This window comes from Mustelus asterias, chromosome 5, assembly GCF_964213995.1.
Source record: "Mustelus asterias chromosome 5, sMusAst1.hap1.1, whole genome shotgun sequence".
Lineage (NCBI taxonomy): Eukaryota > Metazoa > Chordata > Chondrichthyes > Carcharhiniformes > Triakidae > Mustelus > Mustelus asterias.
In genome coordinates this window covers 79,685,989-79,701,454 of record NC_135805.1, presented here as the reverse complement: position 1 = coordinate 79,701,454, position 15,466 = coordinate 79,685,989, and the positions used below count along the sequence as shown (strand labels likewise).

The following is a 15,466-nucleotide window of genomic DNA, read 5'->3' as shown; positions in this document are numbered from 1 at the left end:
AGGAGCAATATTATTGTCACAAAAGGGGATAGGTCAGATGACCAAAAGCTAAGTCAAAGAGACAGGTTTAAAGGAGTGCTTTAAAGATGGAAGTGGGATAAAGAGGTAGAGAGATGTACGGAGGGAATTCCAGAGTTTGCAGCCTAGCTAATTGATGGCATAGCAATCAATGGTAGAGTAATTGAAATCGGGAATGTACAAGGAAGCCAGAATCAGAGTGAGGGGGATATTTCAAGAGGGTTGTAGAGTTTGAGAAGATTACAGAGATAGGGAGGGGCAAGGCCATGGAGGGATTTCAAAACAAGGAAAGAAATTGTAAATAACTGGTGCTGCTATGGTGTTTGAAAGGTACCTTTATGTTTATTTTCTGGATCATTTTTCACAGCCTCTGCATTGCTGGTTGGAGTTGATTGCTGTAAAAGTACATAAAATTGCATCAAATATGTGAAACAGCTATAATTACATTTCACCAAATATTTTCAGAGTATTTCAATTATCATACAACAGTCATTCTTCCACAATGTAGCTGCTCGTTGCTATTTGGTCATAGGACTTGGCAAATAAGAGTTTTTTGATCTTACTTGCTCATTGATCTCCTCTAGTATTACCCAGGAATAAAATTTAATCAATTGTTGAATTGAGTTTTCAGCAAATGACAAATGTGATTCAGTTCGTTTGTAGAGTGACTCAACCTTAACCAAAAAAATGTTTGCATGCATATAGAGCACTTATAACAATTAGTGTGTCTCAAAATGCATTTTAGCCAATTAAGTATTTTTGAAGTGCAGTCAATGTTGTAATGTAGGAAATGTGTCAGCCAATTTGCATGCAACTAACTTCCACAACAATGATGTGGTAATGATCAGATCAAATATTTTTTTGAGATTTTGATCAAGGGATAAATATTGGCCGGAAGATCAGGGGTGACCCCCTGCTCTTCTTCGAAATAATGCCATAGGATCTTTTACATCCATCTGAACAGTCAAACTGGGGCCTCAATTCAACATCTCACCCAAAAGACGGCATCTTTGACAATGCAGCACTCCTTCAGTACTGCACTGGATAGTCAGCATAGGTATTTATGCTTATGCCTTGGAGTAGCACCTGAAGATTCAGGCACAAACACTACCAACGGTGCCACAGCAGACACTCCGTACTGATCAAAACGTTTATGACTGCATAGGATTGTCAATGCATCAGAATATAGGAAATAAGAATAAACCATTCTATCCCTCAAACCTGCTGCCCCATTTAAAACAACCATGACTGATTCCACTTCAACTCCACTTTCCTGCCACTACCCATATTCCATGCAACAAACTGTGCACCACTTGTAGGAAATATAGTCTTAGAGTTCCCTCTCTTGATGGATTCATCAACAAGATTTATCAACGTTTGTTTCTGAAATACGAGCCTAATCCAACCTATCGTGCCATTGGACTTCTCAACAAACAGAATATTGTTACAATGGTGAAAGCCACTTGATGCAGACAACAGACAATAAATGTTTCATAATGTTTTGGGTCCCTTTGATATTTTTTCTTCCCTCTTGCAAGCTTAGACATAACTTTGAGGGGTAGGTTTATTCACATCAACCTTAGGATTTTGGCCATCCCCAGTGAGGTTAGCCATGGAAAATCCTCAGTCTAACCCAGCTGCAATTTTCCACTCCTCCACCTATTTGGCCCACCCAACATGACCACATGTACAAAGAGGCAGTCACACACATCCTTGCATGTCCCGGTCTCACTAAGAAATTGGCAACACAGAGAAACAAATATTGGTTTGGATTACAATGTTTACCTTCTCAGAATGTCTCAAAGTGCTTCACATACATTACTTTTGAACTCTAGTTGCTCTCATGGTATAACTAAACATGGCATCAAATTAATCAGTGGTGATAAATATCAACTTGCATTTAAATAGAATCTTTAAAGTTGCAAAACAACCCAAGGTGATTCACATGGGTGTTACCTCAAAACATAAAGGGAGGTATTTGGTAAAGTGATAAAAAGTGTGGCATAGTGCTAGGTTATAAGAATTGTCTTAAAAGAGGGGAGAGGTGATGAGGTTTAAGCAGGTAATTTCAGAACGTAGGACACAGACTGCAAAGGCACTGCTGCAAATGATGGTTTGAAGAAAGGATGCAGAGCAGGCCACAACTGGAGGGATATAGTTTTCTCGGCATTGTAAGGCTCAAGGATTAGTGAATCTCTTGTGCATCTTGGTAATTCTAATGCCTCCTCATTAGCGGCCTTGTAGTGGAACAGGAACACGAAGAGACCGATCAGACGGCCATTTGTGCCGGGTAAACGGGCAGTGTAATATAACAGCCTGTAGTGTTAACATCCCGAATAAAGTTATTTGTTTGTTTGAACCTCTGAGGCCTGCAGACTTAATTTTAAAACCGCCACATAAAAACTGATGAGGTGAGCGAACAGGGTTTGTAGGCACCTATAAATAAATAATTAATTAAAATCATCGCTACATGAAAGCTGGTGACTGGAGAGCCAAACAATGGTTGCAGCCACCAGAGGAAGCAAAGAAAATCCCAAAGAAACAACTCTGGAGAGAAACTCGTCATGTGCTTCCCTGAAACAAACCCGGTCGCTGTGAGTAGCAAGTACCCGACAACAAACAAACATGAAAGAAAACGGGCTTAGCTCAGTCTTGTTTTGTTTTGAGCAGAAAGGAAGCAAGGTAGCGCTGCAAGTTTGTGGCACATCATGCACTGCAGGTCCTTCCATAGTGAAAAATGGCGTGAGTTTTCAGCATCATGAGACCCTTTGATGAGGGCAGCGTGTGATGGAGTTCCTAAACAGAGTGATCTGACTATTTTGTTCATGCCATCAAGAGGGCCCCTATTCACTGAAACCGCGAGTCATAAGCACAACAATGAAGAAGGTGAATCGATTACACAGTTTGTAGTTACCCTGAAAAGATGAGGGGCTGGATTTTCCAGCCGTACTTGCCCCAAGGTCAGCAAACCCTGCCCAAGGCTAACAGACCTTTGCCTGGTCCGTCTCCTGCCTACTCCGCTTCCCTTGGCGGACGGGACAGGAAAATTCCACCATAGTTGTTCACTGCGAATTTGGGGATGTATTAAAATGATGGTATTTTTAAAGGATAGGCTTACAGACCACAAAGATGCAAACAAACAAGAGCTTTATTGACAGGGTGCTTACTCTACAGGCTGTTAGGATAGACGGCCCGTTTGCCCACACAAACAGCTGGGCAGTACCAGATTGAGTGATTTTAAAATTGCCACGAATGCGTGCCAATCTGCCTTTCTTCATCAAGGGTGCTATCGGCATGGCCCAATCGCTCACATTAACAGATTCAAGGACTCCGGTCTTGACTCGTTGCTCTAATTCTGCCTCTACTTTAGGCCTAATCGTGTACAGTACTGACCTAGCCTTTAAGCCTTCTGCTTGACATTCTTCCTTAATCTTTAGCTTGACAGATTTACTTCATGCTTCCCAGTAAACACAAGGGCATATTTCTAAAATCTTCGGTTGACCTGCTTCAGAAACTGCCCTGTTTAATTTGATCTTTTCCAGACAGGTTCTTCCCATTAATGCTGGATAGTTTCCTTTAACAATGTGCAGAGACAAGTCTACCATTAGTCCATTCAATTGCATGTTTACATCGAAATGGCCCCTCAACAGAACCACTTCTCCATTATAGGTTTTTAACATTACCTTTGAGGGTTTCAAGCCAAAATGTTGTAACTTTTCTTGGTAAACAGTTTCTGGTACCAATGAAACTGCTATTCCAGTGTTCACTTTCATTTTCACCGGGTGCTCATCCAGTAAAAGAATGCTCCAGCATTGTTTTGGTGCACCAGCAGTAGCCAACATATTCAATGACAATTCCATCTTCTAAATTGTGAGTCTGCTCTTTTTCCACAGCTTTTTCGTATCATGTGGAAATGTTTCCTTCCATTTGGTTTTCCATATGAATCAAACAATCCCAACAGTGCAGAAGAGGCCATTCCAACCCATCAATTCTGCTCCGACTCTCCAAAAGGGCATCTAACCTAAGCTCTCTCACTTGCCCTATCCCTATAACCCCACACATTTACCATGGCTAATCTATCTAATTTATACACCTTGGGACACTAAGGGGCAATTTAGCATGGGCAATTCACCTAACCGGCACATCTTTGGACTGCAGGAGGAAACCAGAGCACCCAGAGGAAACCTACACAGACATGGGGAGAGAACATGCAGACAAGACAGTCACCCAAGGCTGGGATTGAATCCGGGTCCCTGGAGCTGCGAGGCAGTGGATAGCTTCGCTTCTTAACTCACACACTAGTCTGTCTCTAATGGTCGCACCTGATGAAGGAGCAGCACTCCGAAAGCTTGTGATTCCAAATAAAGCTGTTAGACTTTAACCTGGTGTTGAGAGACTTCTTACTGTGCCCACCCCAGTCCAACGCCGGCATCTCCACATCTAATGGTGTTGTTCAAGACATCTCCAAATTCATAGTATTCAGTGAATTTCTCCAAAGTAGCTACAAACTGTGCAATTGATTCACCTTCTAGTTAGTAACGCTTGTGGAACCTGAACCTCTCGGCATTGACCAAAGCTTTAGGTGAGAATTTGTCCTGCAATATTTCTACTATCTCATCATAGGTTTTTGAGCCTGGCTTTTCCGGCAGTACCTGACTTCAGGAGGTTGAATGTTTTCCCCACCATTGTACTTGGGAAAGCTGCGACTACAAAATCTGCTGTAACTTCATTTGCTTGAACAAAATAATTGAATCTTTCAGTATATGAGCTCCGTGCTGGATGTTCTCATCCTATGGTCCCACGGCGCCAAAAATTCCCACCATTGTTACTATGGAAAGGGCTTGCGTAAGCAGGATGTGCCATAAACTCTCATAAAAACATAAGAACATAAGAAATAGGAGCAGGAGTAGGCCATCTAGCCCCTCGAGCCTGCCCCGCCATTCAATAAGATCATGGCTGATCTGAAGTGGATCAGTTCCACTTACCAGCCTGATCCCTATAACCCCTAATTCCCTTACCGATCAGGAATCCATCTATCCGTGATTTAAACATATTCAACGAGGTAGCCTCCACCACTTCAGTGGGCAGAGAATTGCAGAGATTCACCACCCTCTGAGAGAAGAAGTTCCTCCTCAACTCTGTCCTAAACTGACCCTTTATTTTGAGACTGTGCCCTCTAGTTCTAGTTTCCTTTCTAAGTGGAAAGAATCTCTCCACCTCTACCCTACCCAGCCCCTTCATTATCTTATAGGTCTCTATAAGATCCCCCCTCAGCCTTCTAAATTCCAACAAGTACAAACCCAATCTGCTCAGTCTCTCCTCATAATCAACACCCCTCATCTCTGGTATCAACCTGGTGAACCTTCTCTGCACTCCCTCCAAGGCCAATATATCCTTCCGCAAATAAGGGGACCAATACTGCACACAGTATTCCAGCTGCGGCCTCACCAATGCCCTGTAAAGATGCAGCAAGACATCTCTGCTTTTATATTCTATCCCCCTTGCGATATAGGCCAACATCCCATTTGCCTTCTTGATCACCTGTTGCACCTGCAGACTGGGTTTTTGCGTCTCATGCACAAGGATCCTCTGCACAGCAGCATGTTGTAATTTCTTTCCATTTAGATAATAATACAATTTGCTATTACTTCTTCCAAAGTGAATAACCTCGCATTTGTTAACGTTATACTCCATCTGCCAGATCCTCGCCCACTCACTCAGCCTGTCCAAATCTCTCTGCAAGACCTTCTACGCCCTCCACACGATTCACTTTTCCACTTATCTTTGTCTCGTCTGCAAACTTTGTTACCCTACACTCAGTCCCCTCCTCCAGATCGTCTATATAAATGGTGAATAGTTGAGGCCCCAGTACTGATCCCTGCGGCATGCCACTAGTTACCATCTGCCAACCAGAAAAGCACCCATTTATTCCGACTCTCTGCTTCCTGTCGGATAGCCAATCCCCAATCCACGCTAACACCCTACCCCCAACTCCGTGTGACCCAATCTTCTTCAGCAACCTTTTGTGAGGCACCTTATCAAACGCCTTTTGGAAATCCAAAAACACCGCATCCACCGGTTCCCCTCCGTCAACTGCACTAGTCACATCTTCATAAAAATCCAACAAGTTCGTCAAGCATAACTTTCCCCTCATGAATCCATGCTGCGTCTGCTTAATCGAACCATTCTTATCCAGATGGCCTGCTATTTCTTCTTTAATGATGGATTCCAGCATTTTCCCAACTACAGACGTTAAGCTAACCGGCCTGTAGTTACCTGCCTTTTGTCTATTTCCTTTTTTAAACAGCGGCATAACATTAGCCGTTTTCCAATCCGCCGGCACTACCCCAGAATCCAGCGAATTTTGATAAATAACCACTAACGCATCCGCTATTACCTCTGACATTTCTTTCAATACCCTGGGATGCATTCCATCCGGGCCCAGGGACTTGTCCACCTTCAGTCCCGTTAGTCTACCAAGCACTGCCTCCCTGGTAACATTAATTGTATTGAGTACCTCTCCTCCTACCAACCCTCTATCGTTAATATTCGGTAAACTATGTGTGTCTTCCACCGTGAAGACCGACACAAAAAACTTATTTAAAGTTCCAGCCATTTCCTAATTTCCCACTATTAAATCCCCCCTCTCGTCCTCCAAGGGTCCAACATTCACTCTTGCCACTCTATTCCTTTTTATATATTTGTAAAAGCTTTTACTATCATTTTTTATGTTTAGAGCTAGCCTAGCTTCATAACCTATCTTTCCTTTCTTTATCACTTTCTTAGTCGTTCTTTGTTGTCTCTTAAAGTTTTCCCAATCTTTCGATTCTCCACTATTTTTGGCCACTCTGTACGCATCGGTCTTTAATTTAATACTCTCCTTAATTTCCTTCGTTATCCACTGCTGGTTATCCCTTTTCTTAGTCCTTCTTTATCACCGGAATATATTGTTGCTGAGTACTGAAAAGGATCTCCTTAAAAATCCTCCACTGTTCCTCAGCTGTCCTACCTACCAGTCTGCTCTCCCAGTCCACCTTAGCCAATTCAGCCTTCATCCTATCGTACTTCCCAGAGCACTACCTCACTTTTTTTCCCCCCCAAAACAAGTTACCCTTGAGCTCAGCCGGTTTCCTTCCACATTTTGCAACAGCCCCAGGTCTAAACTTATTGTTGCAGGGTACTAGCTTACTCAGCGTACCCTGTACTGTTGTAGATGTTTCTGGGAAAGCAGGCCGCAAGCTTGTGGTGAGGGGCTATTAACAAAAAAACATTTTTTTGTCTACGCATCCTGGTCAATTCCACCCCTGCCCCCCACCCTTCCCCACACCCTCAGTATAAATCTTGTCCTATTTTCTTTGTCTTCGGCTCTGATGAAGGGTCATCCAGACATGAAATGTTGGCTCTATTCTCTCTCCACAGATGCAGTCAGACTTGCTGAAATTTCCCAACATTGTCTGTTTGGTTTCAGATCCAGCATCCTTTTATTTACAATTAAGTATGCTTTAGTTTCTTCTCTACACTGTCCCATGAAATCTTCATTTAAATTTCAATTCCTTCGATGGTTGTGACCGTTATTCGACACCCCATATTGCCGGCTTTGGAGCAGTGATTTTTTTTTAAACTTCATAAATCTTTATGGATTTTTGCAGCATGGTCTGATGGTTCTTCTCTTTTCCCACTGGATTTCTGCGATTCTTTTTTTTGGATGTTTGCAGTGTGGATCAACCATTTCGGCGCCAATTTTCCTTGTGGTATTTTTAAGGACAAGTTTGCAGGCCATAAAGGGTTTTTTGCCAGGGTCAAGCAGCTCTGGCAGGGAAACTAAAGCACAAGTGAAAAGTGGATTCCTGCCACGATTTTAGCACAGACAAGACAGGTCTCCTAATCTGAGATGGTGTAATACTGAGGAGACACGTGGATCGATCAACCTTTGGTGACAAGAACCAATCTACCATAGGCTGCACTGACAGAAAACCCCAAATCAAGCTGTGCCAAGAGATGACCTCCCCAAGCTCATGCTGCTAACAAAACCAATTAGAGAAAGCAGTACTTCAGTTGACAATCATTGACCCAATCAACCTCAGAACACTACGTTGCTCCGGTTAAGACACTCACGGACAATATTGAAACCAGAAACATCAGAGGGTTGCAGCAAGCACGAAAAAGCAGATGGCCAATGTTTGCCAACAGCCACAGGAACGTCTGACCTATTGACTGCTGTTCATTGATTGTTCATGTTGCTAATTTGTTGATGCTATACTGCTTAGTGTGTCATAGAAATCATCGAAACCCTACAGTACAGAAAGAGGCCATTCGGCCCATCGAGTCTGCACCGACCACAATCCTACCCAGTCCCTACCCCCATATCCCTACATATTTACCCACTAATCCCTCTAACCTACGCATCTCAGGACACTAAGGGCAATTTTTTTTTTTACCATGGCCAATCAACCTAATCCGCACATCTTTGGACTGTGGGAGGAAACCGGAGCACCCGGAGGAAACCCACGCAGACACGAGGAGAATGTGCAAACTCCACACAGGCAGTCACCCAAGCCGGGAATCGAACCCAGGTCCCTGGAGCTGTGAAGCAGAAGTGCTAACCACTGTGCTACCGTGCCGCCCAGGTGTTAGGGGTCTTTGATTTAAAGGGAAAGGAAAATGGTGTACATTCATGATATTTTTAGTATTTCCTAGCAGCTTTTAAGTGGAATAAGGGCACTTTGAGAGAGCAATCACGCAACATCATTGGATGGCTGTGCGGGTAAATGGGCAGCGTAACATCGCAGCCTGCAGTGTTAACATCTCCTGAATAAAGTTCTTCATTTATTTTAACCTGAGGTCAGCAGACTTAATTTTAACCCCACCGCAGAACCCATTTTGCTACTGTTGGTGAACCGATAAAGACCAGTAACCACACTGGGAGAACAGCCCTTTGTCAGCCATTATTAGAAGATAAACCAACAAAAACAGGCACACTATTTAAATCTGTTTCATGTGAAAGGTACAGCTGATAATACTGCATGTGTACTCAAATCCAGGAATAAGCTTAAATATTCAAACAAACGCATAAATGAGGTGGAAAATGTACTGCTGAGCCTACCTCGCATTCATTAATGCAACCAAGCTTATCAATCTTAACCACATCTCATCAATTCTAACACCAATCATATTACTCTGGGTCAAATCAGTTACCAGATCAATGCACTGAGGACTCAAATATTTTTCCAGCAAGTAATTTTCTGATAACCTCAGTGATGGTTAATAGTTAAATTTCCTAGCATTTGTTATTTTAAGCAAAACATGATACTTTATGTCATGCAAACTATTAATGGCAGATGATACCTTTCCAGTAACAGTCAACCTACCTTTTCTGACTTTTTATCCTCCGCTTCACCGGTAGATAACCTTGATTTTAGTTTTACAGATCCTTCTTTAAAAATGTCTCCAAACCCCATGCCACGGATTTTCTTTGGTTGGGCAGTTGTTCCTGCTCCTACTGAGCTTTCATTCCCTGTAAATTCTATTGGTGATGTTGGTGATGCAGGTCCCATTCCAATTAAATCTTTGACAGGCACATCTGTTACACCGAGAGAGAGAATCAAATGTTAACATGGTCACTTTTGCTAATTAACTGACCCATCTTTAATACAACATAAAGAAAAATTGTGTCAGCAAACCAATTGACAAAGGATATAGAGGTATTATGTTTTAAATTATAGGCTAACGTACTTTAAAGGCTCTGCATTCTTCAAACTGAGACACATTCCAAACAACAGGATTAAGCAGCACAGTTAACCTGATGTTCGTAATGGTAAACATTTCTTTAAAGTTTCTCAAAACTTCTTGCAATTGTCGGTGTGATCTTTCACTTCCCTTCCCCACCCCTGACCCCCACACCAAATAAATTTTATGTGTCGAAGTCAGACCCCACCCCTTCTTCCCCACCCAGTAATGCATCTTGTCTGCAGTCAGTCAAAATATGGTACAAATCTGGAAAAAATGTTCAACAAGCGCCAGTGCAATGGGTGGGCACAACTTGGCATTTACAGGGCAACTGTTTGACGAGTGAAGACAACTTGGCAAGTTAGGTCATCTTCGGTCTTAGCAATGTCCATGACCAAATACGATTGCAGGAAAAGAAGATGCTTATGTAGTTGCCAAGACCAATTATTCGGGCAAGTCTTTCACAAACACACAAGTTCAAAGGATACTGATTTTTGAAAGTGAGAGTATCGCACCACTCCTTGTGCCTTGCATATACTCCCAATCAACATTCCCTTGCTTTCTAAGAAAAGTAATCCATAAGTTAGTTACCAATAGCAGTAAGAATAATTCTCTAACAGGACCTTGAACTGTTCTTAGTACACAAAAACAAGTTAACCACTGGTGCACAAAATGTATCCAGTGAATAAGACATAGAATAGAATCTCTACAGTGCAGAAGGAGGCCATTTTGCCCATCAAGTCTGCACCAACTCTTACCCAGGCTTACCCTGTAACCCTATGTATTTACCCCACTAATTCCCCCCAAGCTATACAACTTGCGACATTAAGGGCAAATTTAGCATGGCCAATCTACCTAACCTGCACACCGTTGGATTATGGGAGGAACCTATGCAGGCACAGCGTGAACATGCAAACTCCACACAGACAGCTATCCAAGGCTGGAATTAAACCCAAGTCCCTGGCGCTATGAGACAGCAGTGCTAACCACTGTGTCACCCATTGTTAACCATACTTGTCTCTGAATTGCTTTCCTACTCCATATCGTGGTTCCTTCAGAAAGACCATGATTTGATAAACCACAACATATTTAATCTTTGTTGAATGTCAGAGATTTTTTTTTTAATGTATCCTCGCTTTGCATTTGATTACTAAGAATAACAAATACAACAAACATTACTGCCATCAACCTCTGCAAGTCCAACTAAAGGGGCACCTGTCTCCTGAGCAACCATGACTGAGTGAGAAGAAAACCCTTCCTGTACTGAAACAATCTCCCATGTTTTGCTGTCCAAAGCCTCTTCCAAGTAACAGAGAGATTTTTTGGGAAAATGAGATGAAATTTCCGAGTTCCAAAGGGTTAAACTGCTTTCTAAGAATGAGGAAAATAAATGAAATCTAATTTTGGATGGCCATCTCTTTACAGGAAGAAACAGTCATACAAGAAACAAAGAATACCTTTGTGTGACGCTCTCCATGATTCTTCTTCCTTTATCCACCCCAGAATCAAATGTACAACTTGCAACTTGTATACTCATGTGACAAACTAATATTTTATGATCCAGTGCTTTTTGCTTGGACAATCTCAATTGGAGGATAGTTGTGGTTGTTGGAGGTCAATCATCTCCATCCCAGGACATCACTGCGGGAATGCTTCAGTTTAGTGTCCTAGACCCAACCATCAATGACCTTCCTTTCATCGTAAGGTCAGAAGTGGGGATATTCGCTGATGGTGATTGCACAATGTTCAGCACCATTCGCGACTCCTCAGATACTGAAGCAGTCCATGCCCAGAGTGCAGTTTGCCATGGGCAACATTCAGGCCTGAGCTGATAAATGCCTGGCAATGACCATCTTCAACAAGAGAGAATTAACCCATCGCCCCTTGACATTCATTGGCATTATCATCACTGAATTTCCAACTATCAGCATCCTAGGGCTCATCATTAACCAGAAAATTAGCTCAGCCATATAACCATCATGGTTACAGGAGGTGGCCAGAGGTTGGGAATTCTGTGCTGAGTAACTTACGCCCCGATTCCGCAAAGCCTGCTCACTATCTACAAGGCACAAATCAGGAGTATGATGGATTAGTCTCCACTTGCCTAGATGAGAACAGCTCCAACAACACTAAAGAAGCTCGACAACATGCAGGACAAATCAGCCCATTTAATTAGCACCCCATCCACCACCTTCAGCATCCACTCACTCCACCTCCGGCACGCAATGGCAGCAGTGTGCACCCATCTGCAAGATCCATTGCAGCAGCTCAACAAAGCTCCTTCGACAGCACTTTCCAAATCTGCAACCGCTATCGCCTAGAAGGACAAGGGCAGCAGGCGCATGGAAACATTACCACCTGTAAGTTCCCCTCTAATCTACAAACCATTCCTGACTTGGAGCTTTGTTGCCATTCCTTCATCGTCACTGGGTCAAAATCCTGTTAAATTGATTTTCTTGATCAAGGGATGATTAGATAATCTTATTCTATGATGTTGATTGAGGGATAATCATTGGTCGGCATACCAGGGACAACTCTTCTGCTCTTTTTCAAAATAATGTCATGGGATCTTTTACATCCACCTGTGGAGTCAGATGGGGCCTCCGGTTAATGTCTAATTTCAAAGACAGCACCTCAGAGTGCAGCACTCCCTCAGTGCCACTCAGAGACGATAGTAATACTAACTCAGTCAGTGACATAAAATAATTTAATCTGCATATATGAAATGGATTGCTTTCCAGCCACTTAAGTTAATTATTGTTCAAGTTATTTCTGGTGGTTTGTAATTAAATAAGACATCATTCATTACCTGTTTCACTTTGCACATCATTAGATTCTCCATCTTCAGTTTGATCAATCAACTCCTTAACAAAATTGGACGGGAACAATCCTGTTTTCTCATTCAGGGTTCCCTTCCACCAGCCTTCCTCAACCTGAAAAGAACAAATCACATGAAAGTCTGAAAACAGAAGGATGACTAACTATAAATAGCACAAAAGTCTGGATATGGTATCAGCTAGCTTATCTGTTTTGCAAGTGATTTTCCGGGAGAACAGGACTCGAGGGGAAACATGTGCAAGAGGAGCAGTATTAAATGCAATTTTTCTGCCTAAGCTTAAAACACAATGTGTTCAGTGCCTTGACCCACTAGATGGCACACTTGACTTTAATTCAATTATTAAGGCTCATAAAACACTGCAGATGCTGGAAATCAGAAACTACACATGCTGAAAACATTGAGCAAGGCAAACACAGCTTTTATGGAGAAAAGCTAAATTAATATTTTAGGCAATTGCCCTTCATTAGAATCAAAATGAATTACAGATGACAGCTGTAACATGACCCAACTTGCTTTAACCAAACAAACTTTCACAGTTCATTCACGGCACAGACTGGCTCAGTCTTGCTAACAGATAAAATGAACCAATCAGAAAACGCCACATCAGTTTCCACAGAGAAGAAACACTACATAAAAGGCAGATCAGTACGTTACTGCATTAAGCAACACAAGTTCCACCTGAGCCAAGGAAAATTACAGGTCTGCAGTGCACACAAACATGAAATTCAGGTCTATCCATAGCTAATTTTAAAACAGCCTCTTGTAACTCCTATTGTCTCATTTCATTTCTCGTCCCATGTTGAAACACGCTGCACATGACAAAACACAAGCTAATATCTTTTGACCCCAATGTGTTAGCGGGCAGCACAGTAGCAAGCACTGCTGCCTCACAGTATCATGGACACGGGTTTGATTCTGGCCTTGGATAACTGAGGAGTTTGCACATTCTCTGGGTTTCCCTCCAGTGCTTCGGTTTCCTCCCACAGTCCAAAGATGAGCAGGTTCGGTGGATCAGCCATGGTAAATGGTCTTTCGGAGAGTCGGTGCAGACTCAGTGGGCCAAATGGCCTCCTCCTGCACTGCAGGGATTCTATGATTTAAGAATGCTGCAAGTAAAGCTACTGCCTGCAGTACATCCTGTTAATCATAAAAAAGACCAGTACAATTACTTCCCCAACTAGCCCGGAAACATGAATTGCATAAATATGATTGTTGCATTGTTCATGCTGCAAAATAAAGTAGTTTACAACTTTTCCTCAAATTATTTTAAACTTTACAGGAGGAATTATTCACGACAGGATTGGCCAGAGTGATAGTCATGGCCAACAACTGTACATTTGAGACAGAATTACATTTTTCACTAAATTCTCATATTCCTGTCGGCTTGTTAACAACTTGTCCCCAGATCAACTGCAACGTTGCTCTGTCCGCCGATAAAAGCATGCAAATCTTTCCAATCCTTTCCTCAATTACGTTTATCGACTTCCCAAGATAAACAAGTTGATTGCTTGCACGATTAGTTAACCATGTGGATAAAATCAAATTTCTATTATCGCACAACTACCATCTGTATTCATGCAATCAACGCAACAACAATTAGCTTTGTGCTCCTTCTTTTGCCAACATGGACAATACTGCCTGTTCTTCACGTGAGCTGGGTTAATCATCCATTCATCACCGTGAATTCTTGCAACTAGTTTGGCAGCATTCGCATCAACTCACCAAATGAACAGTTATGAATACACTGGACTCGAGAATGATGATAATCTTCAATTGAGAAAACTAAAGCATGGCCTTTACAATCTCCCTCATAAATCCATGTGTACCAGGTGGCGGATAAACAAGATTGTGCAACTTTAAAAAAAATGCTCACAAACCCCCCTCCCACCACCTCACTCTTCAGGGTTGTGTATTGCAATCTAAAATAATTTTCTCTCTCAAGCTTTCAGTCGCTGTTCTACAATGAATAAAGGAAAAGGCAACATGAATTGCCAACAAAATGCCTTACCTCATCAATTACTTCGATGACATCTCCAGTTTTTATTTCCAATTCATCCTCATTTTGAGGGATGTAATCAAACAGTGCTTCACAAAGCTTCTTCTTCGATCTCTCTGTTGGGATTGACATCACAGGAATTGTTTTAACACGATTGTCTGAAAACAATTGTAAAAGAAGCCACATTGCCTGACCATAACCTGATAAATGATTACTTAAATCCAAAATTCTTCTCAGAAACCAACTTTCAGTTCGCAAACCAAGCAACTTTCTCAGAAAGCTCCCTCCCCCCACCCACCCTGCCCCCAGTTCTCCAGTGACACAGCTCTGGACTATCTGAAAAAGTACCACAGTACTCCGTTACAATGCACCACATGAATTTTTTTGCATTTTCCAAAAGAAAAGGCACACATTCTGAAGCAAAATGGAAACTTCCATGATACATCAGTAAATACCAAGTCACCAAAAGAAACAAGTTAAATCTTGGTTAAAACCATGACTGTTTTTCGCCCGAAGTTCAGCAGTTTTTAAAGTTCACTTGCTTGTGAGTTTTGTATGTGCTTCCGGCATCTGAATAATCTTGCAGTCTCTACTTGGTTCCCCTTTCAAAAACATTGCTGAAACTCCTTTCATTGAAAGATATTTCTGCATTGAGGCTAACTTCATTTTGTCAATTGGCATCAGATTTTAAATCTTTCACTGTATGAGGGGTTTTTTCCCATCAAGGCAATTGTTGCATTAAAAATCATGGAATCAAACTGTAGTCCACAACTACAAAGCTGAAATAAAAATTACATTTGATTTACTGTATCACCACTGCACAACGATATTTTCTCATAAATCGTTTGGGAGCTAAACTTGAGAAGCCACTACAAGAGTTGAGTTAA

General features: G+C 42.0%; 1 protein-coding gene across 4 annotated transcripts in view; it reads right to left on the bottom strand.

Moving 5' to 3' along the window:
* The window catches only part of cd2ap (CD2-associated protein), a 234,441-nt gene that overhangs the window by 79,551 nt on the left and 139,424 nt on the right, over positions 1-15,466 (bottom strand). For all 4 annotated transcript variants that reach the window (XM_078212880.1, XM_078212882.1, XM_078212883.1 and 1 more), the window contains 4 exons: positions 14,592-14,695; positions 12,554-12,677; positions 9,387-9,598; positions 353-413 (listed from right to left, as the gene is read on the bottom strand). In XM_078212880.1, the coding sequence (XP_078069006.1) occupies positions 353-413; positions 9,387-9,598; positions 12,554-12,677; positions 14,592-14,695 (501 nt within the window). The remainder of the gene's footprint in view (positions 1-352; positions 414-9,386; positions 9,599-12,553; positions 12,678-14,591; positions 14,696-15,466) is intronic.